Source organism: Fusarium odoratissimum (genome assembly GCF_000260195.1).
Source record: "Fusarium odoratissimum NRRL 54006 unplaced genomic scaffold supercont1.14, whole genome shotgun sequence".
NCBI classification, from domain to species: Eukaryota; Fungi; Ascomycota; class Sordariomycetes; order Hypocreales; family Nectriaceae; genus Fusarium; species Fusarium odoratissimum.
In genome coordinates this window covers 1-26,525 of record NW_022158700.1, presented here as the reverse complement: position 1 = coordinate 26,525, position 26,525 = coordinate 1, and the positions used below count along the sequence as shown (strand labels likewise).

General features: G+C 48.5%; 10 protein-coding genes across 12 annotated transcripts; 6 read left to right on the top strand and 4 right to left on the bottom strand.

Annotated features, from left to right (window-relative positions):
• Positions 1 to 2: 2 nt before the first annotated feature.
• On the top strand, positions 3 to 1,681 carry FOIG_08830 (maintenance-mitochondrial morphology protein 1). 2 transcript variants are annotated; one of them, XM_031208896.1, is made up of 3 exons: positions 9 to 210; positions 276 to 499; positions 563 to 1,556. In XM_031208896.1, the coding sequence occupies exons 1-3, from the start codon at positions 173 to 175 to the stop codon at positions 1,492 to 1,494; spliced, it is 1,194 nt and encodes a 397-aa protein (XP_031060933.1). In that variant the 5' UTR covers positions 9 to 172; the 3' UTR covers positions 1,495 to 1,556. The 2 variants fall into 2 exon arrangements, with proteins under 2 accessions (XP_031060932.1, XP_031060933.1); XM_031208895.1 differs by having other exon boundaries at positions 3 to 210; positions 276 to 1,681.
• FOIG_08829 (uncharacterized protein) lies at positions 1,371 to 3,384 on the bottom strand. Of its 2 annotated transcripts, XM_031208893.1 has the most exons (3): positions 2,883 to 3,384; positions 2,417 to 2,797; positions 1,371 to 2,273 (listed from the first exon to the last, which is right to left on the bottom strand). In XM_031208893.1, exons 1-3 carry the CDS (start codon positions 2,934 to 2,936, stop codon positions 1,794 to 1,796), a joined length of 915 nt encoding a protein of 304 aa, XP_031060930.1. In that variant the 5' UTR covers positions 2,937 to 3,384; the 3' UTR covers positions 1,371 to 1,793. The 2 variants fall into 2 exon arrangements, with proteins under 2 accessions (XP_031060930.1, XP_031060931.1); XM_031208894.1 differs by lacking the exon at positions 2,883 to 3,384 and having other exon boundaries at positions 2,417 to 2,857.
• A 2,382-nt stretch (positions 3,385 to 5,766) lies between these two features.
• On the top strand, positions 5,767 to 9,846 carry FOIG_08828 (uncharacterized protein). The gene is made up of 3 exons (XM_031208892.1): positions 5,767 to 8,414; positions 8,468 to 8,892; positions 8,942 to 9,846. The coding sequence occupies exons 1-3, from the start codon at positions 6,541 to 6,543 to the stop codon at positions 9,193 to 9,195; spliced, it is 2,553 nt and encodes an 850-aa protein (XP_031060929.1). The 5' UTR covers positions 5,767 to 6,540; the 3' UTR covers positions 9,196 to 9,846.
• Positions 9,703 to 12,102, bottom strand: FOIG_08827 (uncharacterized protein). Its single transcript, XM_031208891.1, has 5 exons — positions 11,845 to 12,102; positions 11,736 to 11,780; positions 11,581 to 11,680; positions 10,503 to 11,521; positions 9,703 to 10,450 (listed from the first exon to the last, which is right to left on the bottom strand). The coding sequence occupies exons 1-5, from the start codon at positions 11,864 to 11,866 to the stop codon at positions 9,984 to 9,986; spliced, it is 1,653 nt and encodes a 550-aa protein (XP_031060928.1). The 5' UTR covers positions 11,867 to 12,102; the 3' UTR covers positions 9,703 to 9,983.
• A 264-nt stretch (positions 12,103 to 12,366) lies between these two features.
• Positions 12,367 to 13,973, bottom strand: FOIG_08826 (uncharacterized protein). The gene has a single exon (XM_031208890.1). The coding sequence runs from the start codon at positions 13,721 to 13,723 to the stop codon at positions 12,701 to 12,703; it is 1,023 nt and encodes a 340-aa protein (XP_031060927.1). The 5' UTR covers positions 13,724 to 13,973; the 3' UTR covers positions 12,367 to 12,700.
• A 735-nt stretch (positions 13,974 to 14,708) lies between these two features.
• FOIG_08825 (uncharacterized protein) lies at positions 14,709 to 17,048 on the top strand. The gene is made up of 2 exons (XM_031208889.1): positions 14,709 to 15,286; positions 15,337 to 17,048. Exons 1-2 carry the CDS (start codon positions 14,924 to 14,926, stop codon positions 16,843 to 16,845), a joined length of 1,872 nt encoding a protein of 623 aa, XP_031060926.1. The 5' UTR covers positions 14,709 to 14,923; the 3' UTR covers positions 16,846 to 17,048.
• Positions 17,049 to 18,394: 1,346 nt separating this feature from the next.
• Positions 18,395 to 19,471, top strand: FOIG_08824 (uncharacterized protein; the record flags this gene model as incomplete). The annotated part of the gene is made up of 2 exons (XM_031208888.1): positions 18,395 to 18,750; positions 18,805 to 19,471. 2 exons carry the CDS (start codon positions 18,395 to 18,397, stop codon positions 19,469 to 19,471), a joined length of 1,023 nt encoding a protein of 340 aa, XP_031060925.1.
• A 387-nt stretch (positions 19,472 to 19,858) lies between these two features.
• FOIG_08823 (uncharacterized protein) lies at positions 19,859 to 21,124 on the top strand. Its single transcript, XM_031208887.1, has 2 exons — positions 19,859 to 20,290; positions 20,341 to 21,124. The coding sequence occupies exons 1-2, from the start codon at positions 19,985 to 19,987 to the stop codon at positions 21,007 to 21,009; spliced, it is 975 nt and encodes a 324-aa protein (XP_031060924.1). The 5' UTR covers positions 19,859 to 19,984; the 3' UTR covers positions 21,010 to 21,124.
• A 663-nt stretch (positions 21,125 to 21,787) lies between these two features.
• Positions 21,788 to 22,391, top strand: FOIG_08822 (uncharacterized protein; the record flags this gene model as incomplete). Its single annotated transcript, XM_031208886.1, has 1 exon — positions 21,788 to 22,391. The coding sequence occupies one exon, from the start codon at positions 21,788 to 21,790 to the stop codon at positions 22,100 to 22,102; it is 315 nt and encodes a 104-aa protein (XP_031060923.1). The 3' UTR covers positions 22,103 to 22,391.
• A 191-nt stretch (positions 22,392 to 22,582) lies between these two features.
• Positions 22,583 to 25,899, bottom strand: FOIG_08821 (uncharacterized protein). Its single transcript, XM_031208885.1, has 2 exons — positions 23,249 to 25,899; positions 22,583 to 23,195 (listed from the first exon to the last, which is right to left on the bottom strand). Exons 1-2 carry the CDS (start codon positions 24,506 to 24,508, stop codon positions 22,917 to 22,919), a joined length of 1,539 nt encoding a protein of 512 aa, XP_031060922.1. The 5' UTR covers positions 24,509 to 25,899; the 3' UTR covers positions 22,583 to 22,916.
• Positions 25,900 to 26,525: the final 626 nt, after the last annotated feature.

Below are 26,525 nucleotides of genomic sequence, written 5' to 3'. Positions count from 1 at the left end.
CCCGCGCTACCAACCTCAACCTCATCATGATAGCTCTCAGTGACATCAGTGAGATCATTGCCCGCAAGAGCTGAAATGTTATCTATACCTTCTTGATCACCTAAGCTTGGAGCTTCCAGTATAAACAGAGCGCAGCGGCTTTGAGTAGCATCTAACACCTCACTCTGCAATCATGGAAGCAGATACCTGTCCCCGGCTGATAGAGCCGACGTAAGTGAATCAAAGAATCCTGCATCATGAGAAGTCCTTACCAAAGCTGACTGATACTCTGATAGTCTATCCTTTACGCAAGGTCTTATAGTCGGACAGCTCTCCGTGGTTCTGGTACTGGCCGCATTCATCAAATTCTTCATCTTTGGCGATCCTCCTTCAGCAGACGTCACAGCTTCACTACGAGCTACCGAGAGACGGTCAAGAACTCTTGCTCACAAGCGCTCATTACTAAGTGTCAGGAGCCCGGCAAACCGTGGAGATAGATCTCAGGACAGATCTCTCAGCCGTAAGAAGTCCACTGTCCTCAGGAACCCTCCAACACTTACCATTGGATCGATCCTGAGTAAAGCGTACTACAATGTCGACAGCCATCAGCCTGAAAGTCTCGATTGGTTTAATGTTCTCATTGCGCAAACGATTGCTCAGTTTCGAAGTGATGCTCAGCATGACGATGCCATTCTTGATTCACTCACCAAGGCATTGAACGGCGATTCAAGGCCGGATTTCATTGACGAGATTCGGGTCACAGAGTTGAGTCTAGGAGAAGACTTTCCGATCCTGAGCAATTGCCGTATTATTCCTGTCGACGAAGATGGAGTGAGTCTTGCTCCTGGAAAGAAGTTTGATCCGGCAACGGCAGCAAGAGACGGCCTACGGCTCCAGGCGCGTATGGACGTCGACCTGAGCGACATGCTTACTCTGGCCGTGAGGACAAAACTCATCCTTAACTATCCCAAGAAGCTTTCTGCGGTTCTACCCGTGGAACTGGCTGTTTCGGTGATCAGGTTTAGTGGCACTCTTTCCATCTCCTTCATTCCCAGCAACCCCTCTCAATCGACACCCACACGGATGATCTTCAACTTCTTGGACGACTACAGACTGGATTTTGAAATTCGAAGCCTTCTCGGCAGTCGTTCCAAACTACACAACGTACCCAAGATTGCTCAACTTGTCGAGGCACGCCTTCACCGTTGGTTTGATGAGCGAGCTGTTGAGCCTCGATTCCAGGAAATTGCCCTTCCGAGTCTTTGGCCGAGAAAGAAGAACACAAGAGGTCCCGAGGATGCGTCAACTGAGAGAAGCGAATCTATCGGTCGATCAAGGGGTAACGATGCTGGCCGGGATCACCGAGAAGAGATACGTGGACGAGGAGGAGACGCAGAGATTAGAGATCGAGGAGCCGGAGGGACAGTTCGGCATCGACGAGGGACGAGAAGCAATGACAGCGATGACTTCTCGATGCCAGGATCATTGCCTGATTTCCAGGTCGCGGCCTCATAATTAGATACCTAGTCAGGCTTTGTAAACGAAATAAAAGCTCTACTCATTCCATCCTGAAACAACATTTCGGTTCTCCCGGACTTTAGTAGACCAGATGACGATCGAATTGTGTTGACTATTCCATCACCTGAATACTGTTTTCATGCACAGACAATGATGCTACTGCTAGTCCCCGTGCTCATGTAGGTCATTTAGCTTAACATTTCAGATGGGGCCGTAGCGTGGTCTGTGAGAGGGCCATCTCATTTGTGCATACGATATTCAACAATTCGATTGTGAAATGCATGAAGTAGACAATCTTAGAACTTGGCCAGCGCCATCGGTGTCTCGGTCAACGAGTACAAATTCTGCCACCAAGCAACTAAGCCGCCCACCAAAAGTACGTAATAAACACCAGTCCACATCTTTCTAGACGAGGCTACGGACGGATCACCCTCTGGCAGCCAGTAAGGATCAAGCTGGCCCCAAAGACGTGGGAGACCCATGCAGTTGCAAAAGGTGTGCACGAGCACAACGGCCAGCAAGCTGCCAGTTCTTAGGAATAAGAAAGTGGCATACGCTCCGAATAGGGAGGTGTACGATAGCTGAAGTAATGACCGTGCAATGGCTATGGGGAGAGGAGTCCGTGGGTGCGTGATACGGAACTCATAAAAATGATGAAGGTGAGCTAGACCGAAGATGAGGGGCGACATGAAGATGGTGCCAGTAAGGCTGGCTCCAGAACGGAGAAGCAGTGGAACGCCAGCAGAACGGAACAAGCACTCTTCCGTAATAGGACCCTTTAGAATAATTAGTAAACATGGATTGCGGAGCGGTGAGATGACGAGGAGGCTCAAGACGAGATAACTGTGGGGATAAGAGATTGACAGGGTGAATATGAAGGAATCTACAGCGAGATCAAACAGTTTCAGGATAAACGTACCGCTACCATGTTTCTCCAGGTTGGCCAGTCAGTCCACAGATCCCTCAGAGGCTGAAGACGAAGCCATTGATGAGCCGCGCCATCGATGACGAGAGACTCATACAAGGGGCCCGCAAACAGCAGGGCCGTGAGCCACAGCGCACGCGCAGCATCGATGAGTCCAGGCGGCCAGTAGCCCATGAAATGCAAGGGCTTCTCAACGGCAATTGCGCCGTGAGACGAGAGCAGATACAGCGTCATGAGGGAGCATACTGCCGTTGAGAGTGAGACGACAAAGATGCGTGCGCGGATAGCCTCAGGAGCATCTCTAGAGCGAGTGGGTGAAGGCCGTGTCGCAGCTGAGAAGTAGAGAGGGATTACGTAGACGAGACAATAGACGACCTTTGGGTGAATGTTAGCACATTTCAATGAACTGATGAGACGAGGCTGAGTATGAGTTTTATGGAGATTGTGATGCGAGGCTCACCAGTAAGGCTACGGCTTGAGGCGGTGCGAACCCCGCAGAGCTCAAGACAGACATTGCAATGTTGTCAAAACTGAAGATTCGAGTTTGAAGAAGGATGAGAATATGAACTGTCTCAGTCGCAAGGTGAAGAAGTGAAGAAGTCAACGAGGCTCAAAGAGGTTGAGCTAAAAAGACACTTGCGGGAATATTCCATGGGGCAAACAAAGTCAAGTCAGCAAAACGGTGGCTCTTGTCAGAGAATGAAAGAAGTCATCCAAGGAGATAACCAAGTAAAACTGCTGCTTAAGGAAATAAAAGCCGAAAAAAATGAAGCCCTCACCAGCCACAAACTGGGTAACTCCTATTGTCCAAACCCATTGTCCTTGTTGGTTGCGTCTTCAGTTTCGCTGACTCAGAAATCCAAGAATAACTATTTCTCACTCGTTGGGCCTTAAAAAAACTAAAACAGAAAAATTATGCTGGACACTTCTCCTCCACAAGGTCTTGCTCGTCTTCATTTTACTCTGCATATCGCTTCATGGGTTGTATGCACTATTGCATGCGGTGAGCTGCACGGCACAAGAGTTATTGAACGAAGCGAAATGATGTGGAGAGAGTATAAAACATCTCATAACCTGAGAACAAGACACGAATGCAGGGTCAAAACCGGCTAAACGACCAAACTAAACTGTTATTTGTTATTGTGAAGATGCAAAATATTCATCGACACTCGTGCATGACTAGAATGCATCAAAGTCTTGAATATCTCGGCTAGTTAAACTTGACTTTTTCCCATGCTCAGCCACGATCTAGACACTCCAGGATATCCCTTTTGCTTGCATGGCAAGGCCATGAATCAAGAGGCCCCCCAATGAGCAACGGTACCTGCATTAGTTAGGTCCAGCGGGACTTCGGTGCTAAGAACAGAGGAGAGGCGGTGATGGCTCTGGTTGGATCCCCAAGAACCGGATGATCGTCTGGAAGACGCGATGATCAGAGCTAACATCTACCCGTACCGACTATGAGTGAGCTGGTGACATTGCGGAGGCACATGGAAAAGGAGATGAACCCATTTTCGCTATCGCAGAAGGGGTCATGATGAGACCATGGTAACGTTGGCAGTCTCAACTTTTGTTCTCCTTGGACGATAAGAGAAGGTGAAAATGATGAGTATCTTGAAAGTTGACTGCAATTGTTCGGAAAGGCAGCCTCATGTCACCCTCCGAAACTTCAGGAGCCAGTAGCTTCAACCCCTTGTCCCGGAACAGATCGAAGCGGCTCAAAAAGCCCATGTAAGCCGAATGCTAAAGATAACATACATCCACGCGATTCAATGAGCAGACAACGCGAGCTTGACACGTTGAAAAGGCACATGTAAGATTGCGCGCGCCAACGGCTCGAAGCTTAAAAGATGTCTGGTTACATCGCCGACTGTCTTTGAGGAATGGCTTTCGCTACCCCAAACGCAGAGCCAAAGAGTTCTGTAGACCTCGAAGCGACCAAGTGGAGGGAATTTGGATGTTTTGACCTTTCTGCAGGTCTTGGTTTCGAGAAGCGCTGTTTCTCTGCAGGTAAACTGGAACTGGCGCAAAGACAGAACTCTGATCCAGATGAAGGTACACCAATATGCACTGAGCCTGTTAGTCAAGAGATGTATCTTGCCAGCTCAGAGTAACCGGAACACTTTAGGTAAAACAAGCGCCTGGAAGAAAACATCATAGGCGGCCGAAAAAGTGACCTTCAAGGACAGCTGTACTCGAGTAACTGCATTTCGCAGGTTGAACGCTTAATTCTTCCAGAATTCCATCCGATTGAATGGCTGGTGATAGCTGAACCTGTCCATTGATTCTGCAGTCGTCTCATACAGACTCTGTACGTGCTTCACCATATCCAGGATCAACACCACTGGTGACCTGCCACCTGGCAGAGGTGGTCCAGTAATTTCTTCAGACCATGTCTCTTCTGAAGTGGAGGAGAAAAGCTGAAGACCCTGATCCTAAGCGACAGAAAGACTGGGGTAGATTTATCATAAGTTTAGGAGAGTCCTTGATGGGCTAATTTTGGCATCCTATTTCGAGGTACAAAGTTTTCTTGTTGCCCAAGGGCTTGCTCAAGGTATCCAAGTCTTGTCTTGGAGCAAGACAGATGCTATTGGTATCTTACGATACAACATAGCCGGAGCTATTGCCAATTGGACGACACACACGAAAAGGCTCCCCGCAATAGCGTCGATAGTGCAGTCCAACCAGTTCCAGTTCACAGATCCGATCCACAACGGCACAACCCCAAGTGCAGTTCCTAAAAGTTGAAGGTGTGTTGAGGGGGACAAATCAGAGCTCAGAATAAGTCTAGAAGACAAGTCTCGAGATTATTCCTTTTCTTCTCACTGAGATGATTCGTTCTCTTCTCTCTTGCCTGAATTATGCTCAAGTTGTGAAAATCTTTGTGCTCACTCTCAACCCTGTTTCGTCAAAGTTGCGGTGTCTTTCCATGCCCTGTTCTCTTTTTTTCAGTCCTCAGCGTCAGAGCGCCCCTATCTCCCTCAGGTCTCCTAGCTCGACCAAAAACCCCTGTCCTTCAACGGTCCCATCGTCGCCGCGCCCCGTCTGCAGGGGCAACCCTGCTGCAGCGAAGGTAATATCCCAAGGCCGCTAGTCGCAGAATGGCGCTTGCAATCACTGGCTGATATGTTTTTGCCCAGTACACGTCAATGATCCAATGCGAATTGCTTGTGTCAAGAGTCTCTGTAAGGGTGAGAGGTTGTGAGGTCTGTGTGCTCGGGTCGTTCCATACCCTCGTCGTTCGTCTGGTCCTGGATTCTTTAGTCATTATTACCGCAAGAGTTAGGCTGTGCCTTGGACAAGGTAGTACTGCTGCTACTGTAAGACCAGCAAAAACAGAAGCTGGAATACCCACAGTACAGCTTGTCCACCTTCCAAGGTTCAGCCTCCAGGTCAAGTTTAGCAGGAAGCAGGCACGTAGGCCGCTACTCCTGCCGCCGTTGGTCGCATGTAGAGGGACCGTTGCTTCCCTTTTAGCTAACTTACCCGCCGTCCCTTCCCCATGATCTTGTCTTTCTCTTTCCGCCTCTCGTTTCGTGCTTTTCCAACCAAACTACATACCCTCGCTATAATCGGCCACTGGCCAGTCACTCATTCAAGCCTTTGATATTCAACACACTCTTTATCTGGACTCATTAGTCGTTAATTGTTGTTCTTGTCTTGCTCTTCTTCTTTTTGGTTCCTTCCAATTTTGGTAATTAATTCTTCAATTGGTATATCGAACGAGTCTTTTTTCCTCTCACGGCCGAAACACCAACGATCCACCTCGCGACAACTCGATCTACCCCGGCTCGTTTCGCATTGGATTGCTTGGTCTCTGCTTGATCCTATTCCTTGGAACATTGGACGCTTCAATAATATCGTCGCTTTTGTTTTGGTGGTTTTTAATATCTTTGCCATTGTCCGAGTCCCCCGGCCGTGGCCCTTGTGACGACCTCCGAGTTCATTGACCCACCTCCGGCCCCGACCGAGTTCGACTTTGACAGCCTGATATTATTCGAGATCTCGATCTTGAACTGAATTGCATTGCCAATTTCGAGGGCAATCGTTTTTTGGAAGTTGTTTTTGGTCTCCTGATGTCCTGGAACTCACAGCTACTATCGCCTCGTGCATAGAGCATGTCGGTCTCACCGTCGAGCTCTCTGCCGCGTAAGGCATTACATGAGCGTAGTAACTCTCAGAACAACTCTCAGAATAACCGTCTCGGAATCCGGGTCGTCCCTTACAGCCCTCCGCGGGTTGCCTCAGATGGTACCGTCACATCAAAGACAGTCACTTACGCTGATGCGAGTACCGAGACCGATTCAGAGCTTGCTCAGACACATGGCTCCCCGACACATTCCTCCGATTCTCAGTTTGAAACGCCATCACCATCCCTGCAGAGGGCCCGGACTCGAAGTATAGTGCTTTCTCCATCGCCATTAAAGCGCCCTACTCGATACCCATCCTCCGAATTCGACCATAACCCTGCACCCTGGTTGCCCCATTATGATACCGATGCTGATGATCATACTTCTTATGCTTCACGCCCACCTTCCCGGGAACCCTCAACTTCACCAAGACCTCCTTCTCGCAAAAGGGTCATTAATGTTCACGCCGATAAGACCTTCTCCATACTTCCTCAAGATGCTTCTATGTCGTCAAGGGTCGAATCTCTCTGGTCTCTTCCCCCATCTTTCACCACCGGTAACACATCTTATGGTCGAGGATCAATGGGTACATACAGTGATGATCGTCAGAGCCGTCCAGCCTCGCCTATGACTCCTCTCACAGAACGAAACGCTAGTTCTCCAGTTATTTCGCCTCGGCCTCGAGATCCGTCCACCCCGGACAACTCAAACTCATCGCCATGGAACTATCGTTTGTTTGGGGGTCTTCGTAAAGTACCTAAAACACCTGACGTGAAGCAAAAACAGCCGCAGAGTCGAGACGCTCCACCCGAGTTGCCTCTGCCCACGCTGCCAGAGGTTGATCTGCCTGTTCATGAGGCTGGTCCTTCTCAGTGGCTCACTCAAAAGACATCCTTTCAATCTTCACTATCCGAACAAACCAGATCAACGTTCTCTGAGAGAACCAACGTCAAAACATATGGATTCAGCTCTCCCATGAATGTAGCAGACCTAAATAGTCTGCCACCTTCATCGATCCATTCCAATATTGAGCTACTCGGGGACCCTTCCTCAGCTGAGGCTTCTTTGCATATCAGCACTCGTCCACAAACCGAGGACAGCAACGTTAACGTCGTAACATATGGTGGTCACTCAGCTTCTTCCTCTGTTGTCGCCGTCAGGAATCGCGTGAGACCCGAATTTTCACAAGAAAGCTTGATTGTTCCTCCATTGCAGCCAAGGAAAAGGAGATCCTCAGACAGCTTTGCTCTCGCCAAGTCCCGCTCTCGCGAAACTCTGCGATCCCGATCTGCATCGATCACGTCGTTATCGACCATCTTCACCCAAGAGGCTACCCGGGCCCTTTTTGTTGGACCCCCGACAATTTTGCAACACGCTGGTCCATCTTGGCCAGACCTTCAGAACCGACCTCAAGCGCGCCCTCACCAATGGAGTGGTCAGTTGTCAACAGTGATGTCAGAAAGCGAAGGAGGCAGTGAGCCTGCATCTCGAGCTCTCTCACTCTCTTCCGTCCCAGGTCGACGTGGTAGTGGGGTTGGAAGCAGTCACAGCAAGCATGTACTAAGTATGGCGTCCTCACTTTTCGGTCTTGAGGAGCACGTCGAAACCCCGTCCCACTCAAGAAGCAATTCATTGGAATCTCCCGCAGCGACGTACACGCGAAGCATGCCCCGCGACCCAGCAACTGGTACTATCCGCCTAGTTCGTGATCACGATGAGGATGGCGATGGTCTGGCTGATTTAGAAGTCTACCATCATCCCTCGTCCCGGTCGCGAATGGGGAGGTTTTTGTCAAGCTATTCTTCTGATCGTAGTCTGCGATCGACTGCCAGCTTTAATGCTGCGGTCCCTGCCTGGGCTAGGTGAGTAAATCAATCAGTCAGCTTGAGGTTGTTTTTTAATCGATTGATTGCAGGGTCTACTATGGCAGTGGCGAGCGCAAGTGGCTGGCTGCCCAACCCTCCATGGAGTCCATGTATTCTGAATACAGTCAAAGTCAGCCTCCCGACGGTCAACTCAGCCGGTCGCCGAGTCAGGATGCTAATGCCACCAACATTCGCAACCCTCGACGCCGGCCTCGTGAAGCCTTACCTCACCAACATTCAAATACAGGCTCCATGGACATCAGCGCAGCGGCAGCTCACCCCGCCCTTGCTGTCGTGCGCAACATCAAGAAGCAGACCTCCAGCATCTGGTCGCCTCACCTGGCTCGAGACCGACGCCCTGTTTCACAAAGCATTTGGCAACCTCCCGCCTCGCAATGGGAAGCGCGCAGCGAATTGACTGGCCGACGCAACGCCCAGGTCACTATGTTTGTAGTGGGATTTGTTTTCCCATTAGGTAAGTCCCGGAAATTGAGCACCGAGACGCAGTTCTAACTGAGTTACAGCCTGGATGTTTGCCGCACTCATTCCTATTCAACGGAATAACGAGACAGAAGACATTGAACGGAACAACAGTACATCTGAGCTGGGCAAACGCAACGAAACTTCAGCTCGGGCAAGCGGCGAAGAGGATGCCGTTCTCACAAGCGCAATCTGGTGGAGGAAGGTCAACCGAGGAATGTCCCTCATCGGTTTACTCATCCTCGGGGCCATCATCGCGCTCATCGTGTTTGGCGTTAAACAACGCTGGGGACATTAATACCATTTACCAAAAAAAGATGACGATGCCCTGGATCAGAAGGACAGTCCTGATCTCGAAACCTATCATGGAACTTCACGGCATCTCAACAATTCACGACGCATTACGAATTCTTTCCATTTTTGCTCGAACCATTTTGAACTTAGCAAAACTCACGATCTTTATGCACCTTGTCAAAAAGACCTTCAACGACCAACGATTTCTTCTTTCTGAGCGTACCTTTTTCAACGAGACACGATGTTTTGCCTTGACCTTTTCTGTCTCAATATTTCGACGACGTACGACTTTCTTCCTCTCGGGCTTCTCATGCAACTATATGCTCTACTGTTCTCTCGAACGTTTGGCTAAGTTTGTCCTGAAAGCCCGTAATGGGCCTTTGTATAATCAGGAATTGTGGATGATATATACACTTGTACAACTATGTTTGGATTTGGCAGCAATGCTGAGACGAGAAAAAAACGCCGTCAGCATAGACACTCATTTCACGATACCATGTAATTAATCAGCTTTAGGGACATAAACTGGACCTGCAAACCACTACAGATTATCCCAGATATAGATAGATTAATGAACTGATGTATAATCTGCTAAAGATATTGTATACTTCTGCCAATGAAGTCACCATTACTCCGTGCTCAACGGAGAACTAGGTCCTAAGTCTTTGTCTCCGAACACCTGAAACAACACCATCATAACACCGAACGCGTCTTTTCACGTTTGAGACTAAAAGTCTCCGTGGTAAGTCCGCCACTATAGCTAATGACAGACCCGCAGCACATATGTCTTAACTAGCCTGTCTTGGCCTTTGCCTTATGCGCCTCAATCTCCGCCTTGACCTTTCGCTGTCTCATCTCCATCTCGGCCTTGATTTCTTCCACGGCCTCGTTGAAATCGCCCTCGATATCCTTGGAGATACCCAAAATGGGCTCCTTGCCCGTTAGACTATCCGTTGAGATGGAGCGCACCAACTTAGCGCTAGCTCGGCCCTGACGCTTCTCGAGCTGCTTCTTAAGGGCGGCCTTTCCAGGAGAAGAGAAGAAGACAAGTGACAAAAAGGTCCAGATGACAGCGTAGAAGTAGACACGAGACCAGGCTAGCAGTGAGCCCTGTAATGTGAGGACAAGGAAAGGTGCTGTGGCAAAGGTGAAGGTGAGTTGAGTAGCAAGGTAAGATATGAAGTCGTAGTACTTCTTCTTGGGCGAGGGATTGCCAGTGATAGGTTCTAGGAAGAAAGGACGAACATGACGGCGGTAATCTAGAAATTGTCAGTATCATTCATATGTCTCAGGGCTCCCAGATAAACTTACGCTTTGCAGCTGTCTGAATGAAGCTTGCAAGGACAAAGCTAAGGTAGTATCCGGGATAAAAGCCATGCCAGAGAGCGCTTGTGCCAAAGGTCATGAGACTAGCGCGAAAACCAGGCTTCTTGCCTCGAGGCGTGACACGCAGATAGACGTAGTTCCTCAACCAGTTGCTCGTGTTGATGTTCCATCCTCCAAGATAACCTCGGGGGTTCTGCGCAGTCTCAACAGCCCAAGGATCAATGTTCTGCAATCGGTTCCAGAAGACCTTGCCCGTAACAGGGTCAACACCGTTATAGCCCATACCCGCGAGGATGCAGGAACCCTCTGTAAGGTACCAAACACCATAGTATTTGAGTCGTGCAGTGAAGCTAACCATGTGCATGATCCAGACACGGCGAAGGAAACCGTACTTCATGTAGATATCGGAGGTGAGCAGGCCGGGGTAGTATGAACCACCTAGACCCATGAACATTGCAATAAGAAAGAGACCACTCGCTGCCTTCCAAGCTGCAGGGCCACCACTTCGAGGAATCTTTCGCTTCTTCCTCACGGGAGGCTTCTTTGCTGGATCGACGTTGGGTGCGTCAAACATAGTCGTGTCAAGCCATTTACGATAGTCGGTGAAGTCGAAGGACGGACCAGCGAAGAGCGCAGGGAAGAAAAGCACCCAGCCAGCATAGTCCAAAATAGGAGGCAGCTCCTTAAGCATGTTTCTCTTTTGGAAATCAGACAGATACTCCTCAGGAAGTTGGCCGTCAGCAACGTTCCAGCAAAAGGCACTCAGCTTCATGAGAAGCACCATCTGAGCGCCTGTGACGTCAGCCTTTGTTGGGTCGTCAGCAGCTTGACGGGCGATATGGCTTAGGGACATGTGGCCCATGACGAAAGCGAAGCCAATCCATGGCATATAGGGGCTCGTTCGAAGGAATTTGGCGATGCAGTATGTTCCTCCTGCGCTGATGAAGAGAGTTCGGACACCATCCCACAGGTCAAATAGACCGACAAGGTAGAAGATTGATACGCTTGGTTGAACATGTTAGTGAGACTGAACATGGGCTGAGAGGCTGTTGGCATGTCGTACCTAATGGCAAAGAGATTCTTGAGATCTGGTCTGGAGTCGGGAATTCGTTTAAGGAGAGCGGCGAGGGGGAATGATATTAAGAACGAGGTGACGAGTTTGACTGAGGTCGTGTTAGAGATCAATCTGAGCTTGGGGAAGCTTTGAGGAGAACTCACGATCGTCTGGAGCAGCACCAACAGTGTCTGCCAAGGCCACGAAAGCTATACAAGTAAGATTAGTTAGTGAAATAGAGCCGTTGCATGAGAAATGAAGCTTGAAACTTACGCCTATGCAGAAAGTACAGCATCTTGCTAGCGGTTAAGGTACCTCAGCATACAATACTAGTGGAGTCCAAGTGCTTCCAAATTCTATACAATTTAACAGGAAATAAAAGGGAGATATTAGGAATTGTGCGTTGGCCTCCGCTATATCATGGCGTGAGACAGAAAGAGATAGTTCCTTTGGTTGATTGATCGAACGGTGAGGGACGTCATTTCTATCCCTTGCTTTATCTAGGTAGGGTAAAATAGAGTGGAAGAAAAGATCCCTGTAACAGCAGCCCCGCTACTGTTCAAGATCAGCCTTATCGCCGATTGGGTCAGGTGACCCTCAACGACACCTCACGAAAATCCCGTAGTTAGATTCTTCTCTTCCTCAGGCAAGCTTTAGTCAATACAATACTCTTGAGCCGACCTAGCTTTCTTATTACCCAACTACTATAATAAATACAAAATCTTATTCTTGATTCAAGTTCTTATAGTTATTTAATTTTTCTTTTAAAAGAAAAATATAAGATATAAAATGTGAAATTAAAACTTTTAAAATATACTATAAATCTTAATTTTATTTTATAATATATATACAACCTCTTTAGTTTAATAAGTAGTAGCCAGGGGGACTACTAGTTATAATATTATTAAAATATTATATTCTTGCCACTTCGAAAGTCCCTGTGCCCCATGCCTTGATGGAGGGGTGGTATGAATCAATGCCGTGTTTCTAGATGTGAACTCTGCAATGCATGCACCTCGAGGCTCGTGGTACTAACAAGTAAATCCCTGTATATCCAGTAGTACAGAAGCAATTTAAATGTTGGGCAGCTCCATGGCAACTCGCCAGCAGCCCTGAGTCTCATATCCCTCTAAGCTGTCTGGCGCCACACACTCTTCATCATGTTGGTAGCGGGCCATGTAGCAATAGCCGCGACCATAAGCTCTGGCATAAGCCCTTCTTCGGTGCTCCAGTGAGCCGACAGAGGCATCCATGGAAGTGTACCAAGAACCTCGGCCTTCCAGTTGTTCTTCCACTCCTCTTCAGCGGCGACATCGCCGTTTGTTGTTCGGCGCGCACGTTCAACCAGCAAACGGACGAGCTCGAGGGCGACCCACGCGCACCATGAGCGAGCAGCCATGATACCTAGCTTGGCGCTGGTCTTTGGCGAAAGGTTGGTAGCGCCCTTACAGGTCAGCCAGCAAGCGCCTTCGCCGACGTTGTAGACCAAGTTGCAAATGATCTGCACAGTCATGAAAGCAGTATTGACTCGGTTGGGAGCAGGCACCTTTTCGCCATTCGCGTCGAGTTTTTGACCACGTAGACGAAGGATCAGATCCTTGGCCTCTAGATATGTGCCGATTATACCCCACATACGGTTCATAGTGCGCCACTCACCCAACATGTTGGTGAAGCCCTGGATGTACTTGGACAGATTGAGGGCTAGAGTCGCAAGAGGCGGCGCAGTCGCGGTAGAAAGGACGACGGAGGTCGAGGGCGGGAGCTTGAAAGCCATCTCGACGACCTTGCGAGCGGAGTGACGAAGCGTAGTGCGACCCAGAATGTTGAGAATAGCACCGATCAAGCGAGCGGCATAAGTTGTGAAGAGGAGGACAGTATCTGTGCCTCTTCGCGTCTGAATGACGCGGTTGAGATGTTCGACGAAGTCATCTATGGCAGACGGCGACTTGAGGAGTCGCGCGAGAGGACTAGAGTTTTGTGCGACATTTTTGTTTTTATTGTTGCTTGTGGTGTTGATGTTGGAGTTGGAGTTGGAGTTGAGGCTCTTTTCGATGGGCTCGGCCGGAGGTGCATCGGCGACGACGGGCTCCGCTGAGGGAATGACGATGGCCTCGGCGGGGGACTCAACTACAGCTATTTCTGTTTCTGTCATGGCGGCGGATGATTTGGGAGGGAGAAGCTCACGGTGAGCATCGAGAGTAGTAAAAGAAAATAGAATAAAAATGTAGTAAAAATAACAGAAGACAAAAAACTTGGCAAATGGAGGTCAACGTATGTATGTAACAAAGAACCAAGTATGGTCTGGCCTTACCTAGGTTATTAGCGGTCTCAGGGACGACGTGGGGACATGAATTTTTATCAATCAGCACATCTACCATGTACCTTTATCCTCTAGTGGGCGCTTTTCGCTGTGTTGACCGAGGCCGCAGGTGAAAACTCCGTAATCCTCAAAGGACCCGTGCCTCGGTAGTGGAGTTGGGTGAATGTGATTCGTGCGTGGGCCCGAGATATTTACTCGGTAGACAAGGATGATCGAGCAAAGGATAGAACTCGTTCGATTATATACATTGTGATAAACTTAGCTGTTGTATTCGATATATTTCGATCATCTATCTTACAGTCTGTATCGAATATTTGAGCATATGTACTGTTGAGCCTTGAATATGGCTCATCGTTGGACTCCAACGGAAGCTCCCGGATATGTGGAATGTCCAGATTAGGCAATTTTCTCCTGAAGCCTTCCTTTGTGTGACCAAAATGAGGCATTACGGCATATTTCTTTGTTGAGAGTTACTCAACTGGAACAACATAGACTAGGTACTATTTGTCTTTGTCTTGACGTGTGAGATTTGTCGGGTCTGTTTCCGAGTAGAACACATGCAATCTTGAGAAAACGAGAGCTACGGGTCATGAGCCGACGCAAACTACGGACAACACTGCGTGCTTGCATCAAAATGATAACAGCTTCCAATATAATTATGTTTTCAGGCTCCAAAAATTCTCAGGCTTTAAGAACTGACCACCTTGTCGCCTGAAGATGCCTTGTTCAGGGCAATCGGCGGTCTACGGGTAACGTGACCTCGTGTCCAACCCGTGTAACAGAATGTGGACATTCGCGTACACTCTTTCTTCCTTCATCGCGTTGCTGCCTTGAGTTTACGAGAATCAAATGCTTCTCTTTACCTGAACTCGGTATCGCTTTGGAGCCCACGTGGGCCTGAGCTTTTCAGCTGAAGTCTTTATTCAGCCAAAGCTGAGCTGAACGAGGTTAGCGGAGGCTGGTGCCTTATTGGCTTGGCAAGGGTCAATATTCAACCTCACTTCAACAATCTGTCTCAGTGTATATAAGGCCATGTTTAGGTCTTTCACCAGGACTATAACGACATCCATCGCACGCTCCACAAGCAGAAAAATGCCAACGCCTCAAGAAATCAAGCTTCCTGGCTTCGGCCTCCCTATCAGCTACGCTAGTGCCCATTTTCCAGTTGTCCTTGGTATGGAGGAGGGAGAAGGAGAGGGAGACTGGAGAGCCAGCACTTTGACAATTCGAGAAGTCTGCATGATCAAAGTCATCGAGGACCTCACGAACAAGCCCGAGTGGTGGATCAAAGTCAATGATGATGAGATTACTGCCAAGTGGAAGAAGGAGGCTATGGAGATGCCATGGGGAGAGTATCGAGTATACGGTGATTTCACTCAGGCCATGGCCGATGCTGTGAGTGACATCTCTCAGCCAAATACAAATGTCTCGCTAAACCACGATAGTGTATCAAGGAATTGCGCAAAAAGGCAGATATCTACCAAAAGACTGGCCTCATTCCTGTCATGGACTACGCTTCTGCCGCCATTAAATCAGACAACTTGGTCCCTAAAGACCTCCGAGATGCTCTCGTAGCTGCCGTTTCCCCTTTGGAAAATGTCCCCGAGGAGCGCAAGGACTGGCATCCTGGCAGTGATGGCAAGGTCCTTGACATCGTCCACCCTTCCCTGTGGCCGCTTGTCTACGGGCGATCTCTCATCCTCCCCGACAAGCGCATCGATCTCGAAGAAGCGTTGTCGCATTGCGGGAAAGGCGTCGTTGTCCCTGTGGACAACAGTGATGACACCATGTGGCCTTCCAGTGCCTTTTCTAAACGCTTCCAGTGGCTCCCTTGCGACGTTGACCTGACTGGCGTGAATCCTCGCATCGACAGCTACATCAACAATGTGCACCCGGCCAAACATGCCGAGCTCTACCCCGTTATTGAGAAATTCATCGAGAAATCTCTCCCGGCTTGGGATGTCATCTATCGATGGCATGACGATTTCGAAGTCCAACGTGTCTTCACCAAAAATGTTCGACCAGATTGCAAAGCTCCAGAAATTTGCGGGGATGACTGGTGCTCAGCCCAGAATCGGCCACTGGATGACGATGAGGCGCCTCGTAGAGAGGATGAGGACTACGAAGAAGATTACGAGGAATCTGATCGCAATAAACGCGACGAGGAATGGTTCAGGGAGACCCATGTTCCAGAACTTCCGGACCCTAAGACTGAATTGGAAGAGCTGGTCAAGATCAACCCTAGCGACGTAAAGACCTCAGGCTTTTTTGGCAACGCATCTCGTGTGCAAGTCATTGTCAAGCTTGCCAACATCCATCTCACCCCCGAGAAGCCAACTTACGACGGTGGTTCATGGCATGTCGAAGGCCAGTTGAATGAGCACATATGCGCGACTGCACTCTACTATTACGACTGCGATAACATCACTGATTCTCGCCTTGATTTTCGCACAGCTGCCAACAGAGAAGACCAAACTGTGGAGCTGAATTACGAGCAGGGCGACTTCGACAGCATCGAACGAGTCTTTGCTATTGATCCCGGTGCAGACTTACTCCAAAACATCGGCAGCGTCCTCACACGCCAGGATAGAATGCTCTTCTTCCCCAACGTGTATCAGCACCACGTCAGCCCCTTTGAACTGGCTGATAAGTCTCGCCCCGGCCACCGCAAAATCCTAGCACTGTTTTTGGTCGACCCTCAAGTTCCTATTATCTCAACTGCCAATGTCCCTCCCCAGCAGCGCGACTGGTGGGCCGAGGGCTTGCTCAAGAATGATCGTTTCAATAACTTACCCCCTGAGCTGACACGGATGGTGGTGGATAACTTGGATTTCCCTATTGATCTGGAGGATGCTAAGAAAATCCGAGAGGAACTCATGGCGGAAAGGACTAATCTGCAGGATACCCTTAACAGTGACCTCAAGAATCTTGAGTGGAATTTCTGCGAACACTAAACCGAGAGTCAGCTGTAGACCAAACTGTTATGGTTTTTCTGTTATCCCTAGCTTAAGACATCTCAAATAGAGTTGTGCACTTGATGAAACCTCAGCTTTCTAGCTTCTTTGAACATGGAATGTCCGATCTGTGTCTCCCTTAGTATTATAATATTCGCAGAGGCTAAGGAGCCATTGGCCTTGGCTAACTCCAAGAAGTGGGAAGCGGCGACACAGAAGCTGAATTATAGACTTCAGTCTCTGGCTATGCCAAGAGTATGGACCACATCTCGCATAGCCGTGTGTCAGATGTTTTGGCCACCAATAGTCACAAATGGGACCATGCCGAGACGTGGTTTAAGGGGATGATTTCAGAGAGCTGGCATGCCTTTTATAGATGACGACGTGGCCGGATATCTGTGGGTCAACAAGGCCTTTATATAAATACGGTAACTTAAAAATAAGTATATCAATAACGTTGTCCAAGTGTCTTTTCCTTCAGGCGGAGTTGATCTGGGGTCTATCTAGTAACAGTATATGTGAAAGCTATCTACACAACATATGATGCAGAAGACTACATTGATCAGTAGATTCTTATAGAAGATCAATCCTGATTCATTAGTGCGCCATATCACGAGTCATTCGCTTCAGATATGCCATAGGTCAACGAGTGTTGTAAGTCAGCTTCCAACCACCAACACGCGACATTAGAATTGTTGGCGCCGATCTGTGTATGTTCTATGATCCGATCTAAGCCCAATTCTAATAAAATAGTCTTTTGTTCCTGATTGACTTTTCACTGTTACAAGTCAACCTTGAACCTTGAGCATCCATCGTCAAGGTACAAAAGGATAGATCCAGGATAACCGTGGTTTTCTCCAGTGCATCGTTTGCAAGCAAGCTCTCACTCTACAAACTGCTCAATGCAATCCCCAACCAGCAAATGAAACCTGCCGCTTTGTTAGCATATTCCTCCCACGTCAGGTCCGTAAGAAATTAGACTGACGAGCGGATATGCCAAGCAGAAATCTACAAGGCTGATCCTCCCCCTGCGCAGGATCAGACCAGAACCGGTAAGTTTGATGGGATCCGACCCTTGAACGACATGGAGACAAGTCAGGCCGTTTACACGAAAATCCGAAAAAATCAAGATATGATTTGGAGGATTTCACAGGTTCCTGCCTGGGTTTAAAGGATTAAACGAAGGTCTTGGCTGAATGGATCTGAGGTGGAAATCAGGGCTGAATGTGGAGTTTTGCTGGGCTGAGCGTTGCATCGCTTCGTGTGTCAAGGCGCAGTTGTAGTTTTATATACCTATTGACTCCTGAGTTGTCTGAAGGAGTTTTCTCTTGATTCTGACTCTTTTTGCCCCGATCTTTTCTTTTGAGTACTGCTGCTCTGTGGGGGTTGACATTATCACATACGCTCAAGTCCTACCTCTCACAACCACCGCTCGTTACTATTGGGATCGACAAAGGCTACCAGATACCCAGTCCTTCCTCATCACTTCAAACAACTCAACTTACTGGGAAACAATATATAAACTCAGTATACTCTGTACGACATCATCATGGGCATTCTCGACGATCTTATTCCCAGGCCTACGGCTCCTCCAGCTACAAGAACACTCGAACGACGAGCAGTAACTAGTAGTCAGACAACAACCGAAGAGATCACCATCACAATCGCCCCAGATAATACTTGCGGATACATCTCAGAACGACTTGGAGCCAGCAGAGCGTGTCCACTTAACGATTGGTGCTACTTCTTCCCGCCCGTGCCAGCCCAATCATTCACAAACGGCGGTGTTTTATGCTGTGGAGAAACATCTTGTCAATATCATGCAACATGTGTAAACTCGGAGGAGTACTTTGTGTCGAGTAAATGCGATGGTGGCTGCGAGGTTGACAACTACACCCTGAAATGGTAACTCACTCCCTTCTCATCTCATATCATCGGCCATACTTAATAATTCCATAGCACAGACTCAGCATCTCCTTATTGTAATACTGTATCATGGGAGGGAAGCACATTCGATTATTGGTGCAACGACCTCGATATCTCCACAGCTCAAAGCGCCGCGCTCACCTACAAGGGCCAAACATCACGAGAATTCGGCACCATTAATGAGCGAGACTACAGCTCTCTGCTGTCGCAAATGACCGAAGCAAAAACTGAGGGAAGTGTCAATGCCGAAGCGACAGGAACAGCGACATCTCAATCTACCGCTACTGAGACAAACAAAGATAGTGGCAGCTCAGGAACTCCCGTAGGCGCAATCGCTGGAGGAACGGTCGGAGGCGTAGCAGCACTTGCTATCATCGGCGTAGCAGTGTTTTTCTTCCTCCGCCGAAAGAAGAAGAGCAAAGCTTCAAGTTCATCAAAATACCAACAAGCACCTGGAGGTGATAAACCGGGGTGGAACCAGCAACAGCAACAGGGTGGCTACTACTACGATCCAAATTCACCGTCCACGGGTTACAATGGAAGCCCAAATGGTCAGTATGGATATCAACAAGCTGGAGGCTATCCTGCTGGGCATCAACAGCCTGCTATTCATGAAGCGGGCGGTGAGGCCGTAGGGAGCATCCCTCAAGAGCTTCCGGATAGTGGACGTGGGAAAAAGAAGCCTGTAGAGCTTGCTTGAGCGTTTGGATTTAGCGTTGTAGAGGCTTGAGTTATGTGCCTACCGTATACTGAGACGATCCAGTCCTTATATCTTAATCTGCAAATATCCTCTTCATTATCTCGACGTCACGAGAATGCGTTATGCAAACAGATCCACTATCAGGGCTGAGTGCAACCACAGTCTCGATACTTGTTGCGAAACAATAGGAAACGAATAGAGACGGTTATATCATAGATACTCCATAATAATTTGTTTCAATTTTTTCCATCATGAGAAGAGTGGATTTGACGTTGGATATTTTTGGTGATGTTGATTTTGATGCCCCATTTCTATGCCAACTACGTCATCGCCTGACCAAACTTTATTATCTGGGTGCATTTGCGCTCGCTAGCATGCGACCTCATGCCTAAACCAAACCAAACCGACCACCTTCAAGCTTAGCCCAACTCAATCAATACATGCAACTACTATAACTCGCGTACATCAATTTAGCGGGCCCCCTTACATCGGACGTCACATTCATACCAAATCATGTCCTCTAAATGGACCTTCAAGGCCCAACCTGGCATCTTTGTTGAACTCGCTGACATTGCCCATGAATATCCTGGAGAAAAAGTCACGACGCAACCAAACCTAGGCCTCATCCCAGATCAAAAATATCCTTCGGATGATCCAGATGCCCCAGATCAAAGGGACTGGGCTCGTCTCGCGGCATATGTGAGATGGCTCAATGAGAATAGCTCCGACAATGTCTCATACAAAGTCTTGTACCTCACACGACATGGCCTTGGGGTACACAATAAGATGCACGCCCAAGTAGGCTCCGAAGCGTGGAATGTGTGTATTATCATTTCAGTCAATATTAATTCATTTACTAACATGAGCAGACAAGAGTGTCATTCCAAAATGGGGACGGTAAAGAAACCTGGTTTGACGCCTTTCTCACCGAAGTCGGTGAAAAGCAAGCTCAAGATCTCAACTCCTTCTGGACCGATCTCATCGAAAAGCAAGGCGCACCACAGCCCAGAATCTTTTACACAAGTCCTCTAGCGAGATGTCTTCAGACAACTGACATCGTCTTCTCACCACTCATGACCTCACAATCACCGCCTCAGCAACCTATCGTCAAAGAACTCCTCAGAGAGCGCATCACTCGCCACACCTGCGACTACAGGAGGGATCGCACATGGATAGCCGAAAACTACCCCAGCTATAAGATCGAAGATGGGTTTGAGGAGGAGGACCAGTTTACCAACAGAGTTGAGCCAGAGACTGATGAGGAGCATATTGTAAGGAAACAGAGGGCTTTGGAGGATATATTCAATGAGACGACGAAAGACGACGACTTTATATCGTTGACGGTTCATTCGTACGCGATTCGAGCGATTCAGGCTGCCGTGGGAAGTGGTGTTTGTCGGACACGTGAAGGGACAAGTATCGCGATACTTGTCAGGGGCGAGAAGGACGGAGAGGCAGACGGTCCAGAGCTGGACATGAATGACTATGTGTCAGCGGATCCTGAGGGCGTGAGCTCATTGAGAAGATTCTCCATGTGATGGATGTCGAAAACAGATGGAGTAGATAAATGATATACCGCTAGATCAAAGACATAATGTAACGACGATGCGTTGTTATCTTCCTATCAAATTGGCTATACTTCTTTGACATTCAAGATCATCATGTTTAAAGCCTGGATACCTTAGGTACCTTTAGTACTTACCTATAGAGTGGGTGCTCTCTCGAATGACGTTCTACCTTACTTCTATTGTCATATTTCAAAGGTTGGATAACTCAGAGTAACTTATCTTATCGGTGGAGACTTGAAAGCGCCTACCTATTTGATTGAGATCCCAGGTATCAAACTGATGGAAAGAGGTATTAGTTATTAAAGACAGACCTACCTTAGGTAAGGTAGGTACGTACTCGGACTTTTTCTTTTACTTCTTTTGGTAGGCGTGATCTGCACCCGAAGGCTTTCCTTAATGGCCTTCGTTTGTCCTTGCAATCCATCAACACCATTATTCTTCTTACATATTACATCTTACATCTTCAGCCTTACAACAGAAAGCAGTCAAAATGCCGTTAAAGAATTATGGAGTTTGAAAGGGCAAGCTCAAGGCCACAAGTGTAAACAAGGACGACCTCCTCTCAAATCACTTCTACCTCCATTTCGATTTCGATGTCGATAACAACAACCAGCCCCAAGAATACCGCGCTTGCATCAATTACCGCACATTCAGTTAGGAAAGTGTTCGGCTTGTATGTTGGCTTCAGCAAGGCTTCTCTCTTGTTGTGAGTCAAATCAGTCAAGACTTTCCACAAGGCTAGACCGAGATGGCATCGCCCGTGACACTGCTCGTGACACCGGGTCACCGCCCAGCCAGGCTCGATTATCTTCGAGGATGCATCAAATATATTCCGAGTGGAGAGGAAAGTTGTTCACCTGACAATATCACCGATTATCTGGAGCCCTTCTTCGAAAACGCGATTGAGAAGGGGGTAACGGCCTACATATTCGGGGAATTCCGTCGAGGCCTCAAAAAGATAAACCAGATTCACATGAATCAAGGTAGTGTCGGGCGGTTTAAAAAGAAAAACGCTATTGGGCAAGACGGGGGAGTTCTACTCGAATTCTCAGATGGTCACTAGGAGGCCTTATTCATCGCCTTCCATGAACAAGGCTCTCAAACGGATACAGACGGTCGGTCGATCCGTCCAAATCTCGGCAGCCAAGCCGAATATTGCGAAGAAAATCCAGTTACAGGAACAGGTGCAAGAGTCCGAAGAGTCACTGATACCAAATACCCACCTGTCGGTATCACCGCCCTGCTCTATCCAGATTACAGTTACGAGGCCGTTTATCCCCACGGCGAACCAGTGTGTCATCTCACCATTTGCAACATAACAAAAGACAAAGTGGTGGATCTCACAGGGTGGGAAATATCCCCCAGCGGGTCGGCGGAAGTCCACACCATCCAAGATGTACAGTTTTCGCCAGTTGGGGGCCGATCCAGCTTGAGAGTTTCACCTAAATGGTTTCCAGGTCCTGGGGGCACCATATATCTGCGAAACCGGGAGAACATAGTAGTTGACAAGGTCAGCTTTTACCAAGAGTTGGTGCAAAAGTCAGGAAGACTTCTCTACTTTGGACAGACTCGTGAATGGACTGTTTGGTAAGTGAGGACAATGCCCTCAATCTTCCCGATCAGCAAGCTTACAAAGGTTTAAACGTCTCATTATTCGCGGGGATTATTAGCGAAAGATCTCGGCTGGCCAGAAAGCCCGAAGTCAAAGAATTAAAAATTAAAAGGGCCACGCGAATGGCATTAGCTGCTATGATGAAGTCCTGTCTCCCTTGCGCTGTCTCATGAACCCAAAACGCCAGTCTTCGACTCACTATTTATGCGTAACAACATACTGTCGCCGAGTGGCCATTATTAGAAGATGTGCTGTCGAGCCACGTTTACCACCACTTGAATGTGCTGGTCCATGTCTTCCAAGGACCACGCCTGGAGGGAATCTTGTTCTCAGGGACAGAGATCTCGTAACCATCGTCGACATCCTTGGAGACACTCTTGGAGGTCCACGAGTTATCATCGGTCTGGAGCCACTTGTTGAATCGGCCCTTGTCCTTGTGGCGGTAGGACTCGACGGGTTGAGGGAGGACCTTTGTGCACTCGGTAAGGTCGTTGATGTTGTTTACACCTAGAAGACTGAGACGGACATAGGCACGGGCATAGTCCTAGATCTGGTTAGTAAAGCGTTCTTAATATGTTTGGGGCTGGCGAAACTTACCACGTTCCAAGCGGCCTGACCAGTGCTGCCGCTGGCAAAGGCCTCAAAAGCAGGCTGAGTGAGAGGATGGTTGGCGAGAGCCACATCACTAGGGAACTTGTAGACACGCTTGGGGGCATTCTGATCAATGGTTTGCTGGTAGAAGAGAATATCCCAGACACCAGGAGTGCTGTCCTGAGGGTCACCGTCACGATCAATGTTGGTGTGATGCTGCTGAGAGGTTGTGTGCGCGCCGATAAGGGCAACAAGGTCATCGGGGCCAATTGTCTTGTCCTTGAAGAGGTTAATCAGAGTGAGAGCATCAGAGTCAACGCGAGGCAGAAGACCGCCGAGGTTGGCTTTCGTGCTATCCTTGCGTCCAACGAAGGAGCGAACACGGGGACCGAGAGGGCAGGTAACGGCAGCAATGTTGGAGCCCATTTGGATAAGATCAGCCATGGTGACCTGGGTGAAACCATACTGAGTGTGGTACTTGTTGTAGATGGTCTGGTAGTACTCGCCAATCTGCTGAAGACCCATGTTCTCGCCACGGGTGAGCTCGTTGGAGAGAATGATGGAGCCATCAGCACCACCGCCTTGGGAAGCGGTCTTGAGAGACCAGGTACCGGCATCGTGGAAGCCAATGCGTACAGCATATCGAGCCCATCGCGTGCAACGGCCTGCCTCACCCCTGAACTTGTCCTCGAGTTCGTTGGAGATGTACTGCCAAACACAGCAGGTATCACGCTTGCAACGTTGAGAGTTCATGGAAGGGCAGCCAAAATAGCGCTCGCGGCTGGTGGGGTTGCCGTTGCCTTGAAGGATCTTCTTGATGTCTCTGCCGACTGAAGTGAGTGACTTGTCACTGATGGTGACAAGGTCGCCAATGAGGGAGTGGGCATCAAAGTTGTCTCCGGACCAGCCATTGCCGTTACCATTGCCACTGCCACTGCCACTGCCACTACCTCCGCTGCTCTGGCCGGGCCAGGAGCTTGAACCGCCACTGTTGGTCTGTCCAGGCCAAGAACTGGAACCATCTCCATTGCCATTGCTTTGTCCAGGCCAAGAGCTAGAGCTTCCTCCATTATTCTGACCAGGCCACGAGCTTGACCCGCCGCCGTTGCCTTGTCCTGGCCACTTGTTTCCACCCCATCCACTGCCCCAGCTACGAGCAGCAATTCGTTCGATCTCCTTGATGGTCTCTCCCATGCCAGGGTGAGCAGCAGCCTCTGGGATAGGCGCAGCAGCCAGAGCAGCTGCAATAAGGACGGTAAACTTCATAGTTGCGATGAAAGATAGTTTGATAGTAGTGAGAAATATTAATGAGTGAATCAAGTTTGTATAAAAGAGCGAATAGTGCTTCTAGCGAGTGTATGAGAAGCAGATTAAGAACGAGTGTATAACGAAAAGAATGACGGGAGAAAAGAACGTAGAGTGATGGTGGCTCACCTGTTACAGAACTCAGCAGACAGGAGAGGAGCATCATGTATATATATGCCAGAGGCCTCTGCAGTCTCCAATGCCTCTATCAAGTCGTATTGACCAGACGCCGAGAACTCTCGGCACGACAATTCCAGGCCCCTGGTCTCTCCATAGAGCTTTCTTTCTAGCTCTGTGACTATGAAGGGCTCGATCAAGAAACAAACCCAACAAAAGACGCTTAAATAAACCCTGCAGTTCATCAACGGGACGGCATGTGTCTAGAACTCCTCAATATGGGGTCCCCTGTAGATATGACCGTCAGTGCGTAGTAATTGCTCACACACCACTCGACGTTGTAATCTCTTCCCGGTGAGTAGCTGACCTGTTTCTTTTCTCTGTTTCTAATTAGAGAAAGGATCTTTCCAGCTTCAGTAGTACCGATGCCACTGTCGCATGTGGATCATCGGTTGCGTGGAGAGCGCTGAGGCGTTGATGCATGACGCCTCGTCCCATTAAACAACGGTCTAAAGTTTCACGTCGGCTGAACCACTTGGGTTTTTGCGAGACTATCGGAAACCGGATGGGCCTAATCTCTTGGTAGCGGGTTTAGGACGGATAAGCCTGAGATTGTATGTCACCAGATGGGCTTGGTAGTGTAATGCCACGTTCATCTGTCAGATGCAGAGAACGTTGACCATTGTGGCGAGAGCTTTACACCAAAGTCTCAAGTTATTGTTCTCTCACCGTTGAATCCAACGTTTGGCTCGTGAATGTACGATTCGTAGCTTGCAGTAGTTCCAGGGGTACATGCAGCTGCGTGTAAGATGATACGCCTGTGTGTATCCACATGCATGTCGATCACCAACAAACAAACAAGCTCTGCCTCCTTTTGGTGGTTACCCGAGCGAGCACAGCACAACCACCAGATCAGGTTGGAGAAGCTTTCAGCTGAGAATCACATTGTTCCCATTGGACATCCAAGGTTAACCGAGACAAGTATTGCCTGCTAGGCAAAGGCAAGCGCCTGGCGCCAAGTCTCGAATTGCGGTGGATCGAACGAACATGATGGAAATTATCCTTGTTCAGGTGGATACGAACAAATCCGATGAAGCGGCGCGATCAGCCGAGAATCTGCCTGGACCGAACGGGAGAACTTCTCTATCTCTTGGCAGTTTCGAAATATTCGAGAAAGTGGTAGCGAGCCTCGATTGATTGAAAAGCAATATGGGTGATTGAAAGTTGACTTGTTGATGTGGGAGGACGATGAACTGTCTTGAAATTGTTAGGTCAGCCACCATCACATGACTCAACAGCACATGGCTTATATTTTATTATGCTTAATTGACAAGACTATTTACTCTATTAATTAATAGTAAGACAAAGGTTATTCTGAATCTAAACAATACTATCATTAAACAATTACGCTTCACAAAATTCAGGCTTCACTCACCACTACTAACAAACTCGTCACCCAAACTAACAAGACGCAGTAAAAAGGAGATGTCCAATCAAGATGCTATGAAAAGTAATAGTAGTTCGGAAATTTACCCCTGGCGCTAAAACGCAGTTGTGGCATCCAAACCAAACGAGCTCTTCCTTTGTTGGAATAGTTCATCCACCGTAGATAAACGGTGAGTTGAGCTGTGCCATGGCATGGAGAGCTGAAGAATTCAACCTTGCAGCGGAATCTGAAACAAATAGATCCATGTTACATCTCCAGATGCAACTCTTGTAGCAAACCGATCATATATCACTTGCCTTATCCGGGCCTTTCGTCCACCGCTTGTCAAATATAGATCCCGTATCTGATGCTGGATGGAGGCTATAAAATACTACGCCACCCCATGCACATTGGAGCGGCGATGGGGCGCATGGG

Excerpts from the sequence above, each read along its gene's own strand:
- FOIG_08830 (XM_031208895.1), top strand. The coding sequence starts at position 173 with ATGGAAGCAGATACCTGTCCCCGGCTGATAGAGCCGAC. Across the intron at positions 211-275 it reads CCCCGGCTGATAGAGCCGAC|TCTATCCTTTACGCAAGGTC; the intron begins GTAAGTGAATCA and ends ATACTCTGATAG.
- FOIG_08829 (XM_031208893.1), bottom strand. The coding sequence starts at position 2,936 with ATGTCTGTCTTGAGCTCTGCGGGGTTCGCACCGCCTCAAGCCGTAGCC. Across the intron at positions 2,798-2,882 it reads CTCAAGCCGTAGCCTTACTG|GTCGTCTATTGTCTCGTCTA; the intron begins GTGAGCCTCGCA and ends ATTCACCCAAAG. Across the intron at positions 2,274-2,416 it reads CCTGGAGAAACATGGTAGCG|GGTCCTATTACGGAAGAGTG; the intron begins GTACGTTTATCC and ends ATTATTCTAAAG.
- FOIG_08828 (XM_031208892.1), top strand. The coding sequence starts at position 6,541 with ATGTCGGTCTCACCGTCGAGCTCTCTGCCGCGTAAGGCATTACATGAG. Across the intron at positions 8,415-8,467 it reads GCGGTCCCTGCCTGGGCTAG|GGTCTACTATGGCAGTGGCG; the intron begins GTGAGTAAATCA and ends GATTGATTGCAG. Across the intron at positions 8,893-8,941 it reads GGGATTTGTTTTCCCATTAG|CCTGGATGTTTGCCGCACTC; the intron begins GTAAGTCCCGGA and ends ACTGAGTTACAG.
- FOIG_08827 (XM_031208891.1), bottom strand. The coding sequence starts at position 11,866 with ATGCTGTACTTTCTGCATAGGC. Across the intron at positions 11,522-11,580 it reads AAGAATCTCTTTGCCATTAG|CGTATCAATCTTCTACCTTG; the intron begins GTACGACATGCC and ends TGTTCAACCAAG. Across the intron at positions 10,451-10,502 it reads CATTCAGACAGCTGCAAAGC|ATTACCGCCGTCATGTTCGT; the intron begins GTAAGTTTATCT and ends GACAATTTCTAG.
- FOIG_08826 (XM_031208890.1), bottom strand. The coding sequence starts at position 13,723 with ATGACAGAAACAGAAATAGCTGTAGTTGAGTCCCCCGCCGAGGCCATC.
- FOIG_08825 (XM_031208889.1), top strand. The coding sequence starts at position 14,924 with ATGTTTAGGTCTTTCACCAGGACTATAACGACATCCATCGCACGCTCC. Across the intron at positions 15,287-15,336 it reads CTCAGGCCATGGCCGATGCT|TGTATCAAGGAATTGCGCAA; the intron begins GTGAGTGACATC and ends AAACCACGATAG.
- FOIG_08823 (XM_031208887.1), top strand. The coding sequence starts at position 19,985 with ATGTCCTCTAAATGGACCTTCAAGGCCCAACCTGGCATCTTTGTTGAA. Across the intron at positions 20,291-20,340 it reads TAGGCTCCGAAGCGTGGAAT|ACAAGAGTGTCATTCCAAAA; the intron begins GTGTGTATTATC and ends TAACATGAGCAG.
- FOIG_08821 (XM_031208885.1), bottom strand. The coding sequence starts at position 24,508 with ATGAAGTTTACCGTCCTTATTGCAGCTGCTCTGGCTGCTGCGCCTATC. Across the intron at positions 23,196-23,248 it reads GTCAGGCCGCTTGGAACGTG|GACTATGCCCGTGCCTATGT; the intron begins GTAAGTTTCGCC and ends AACCAGATCTAG.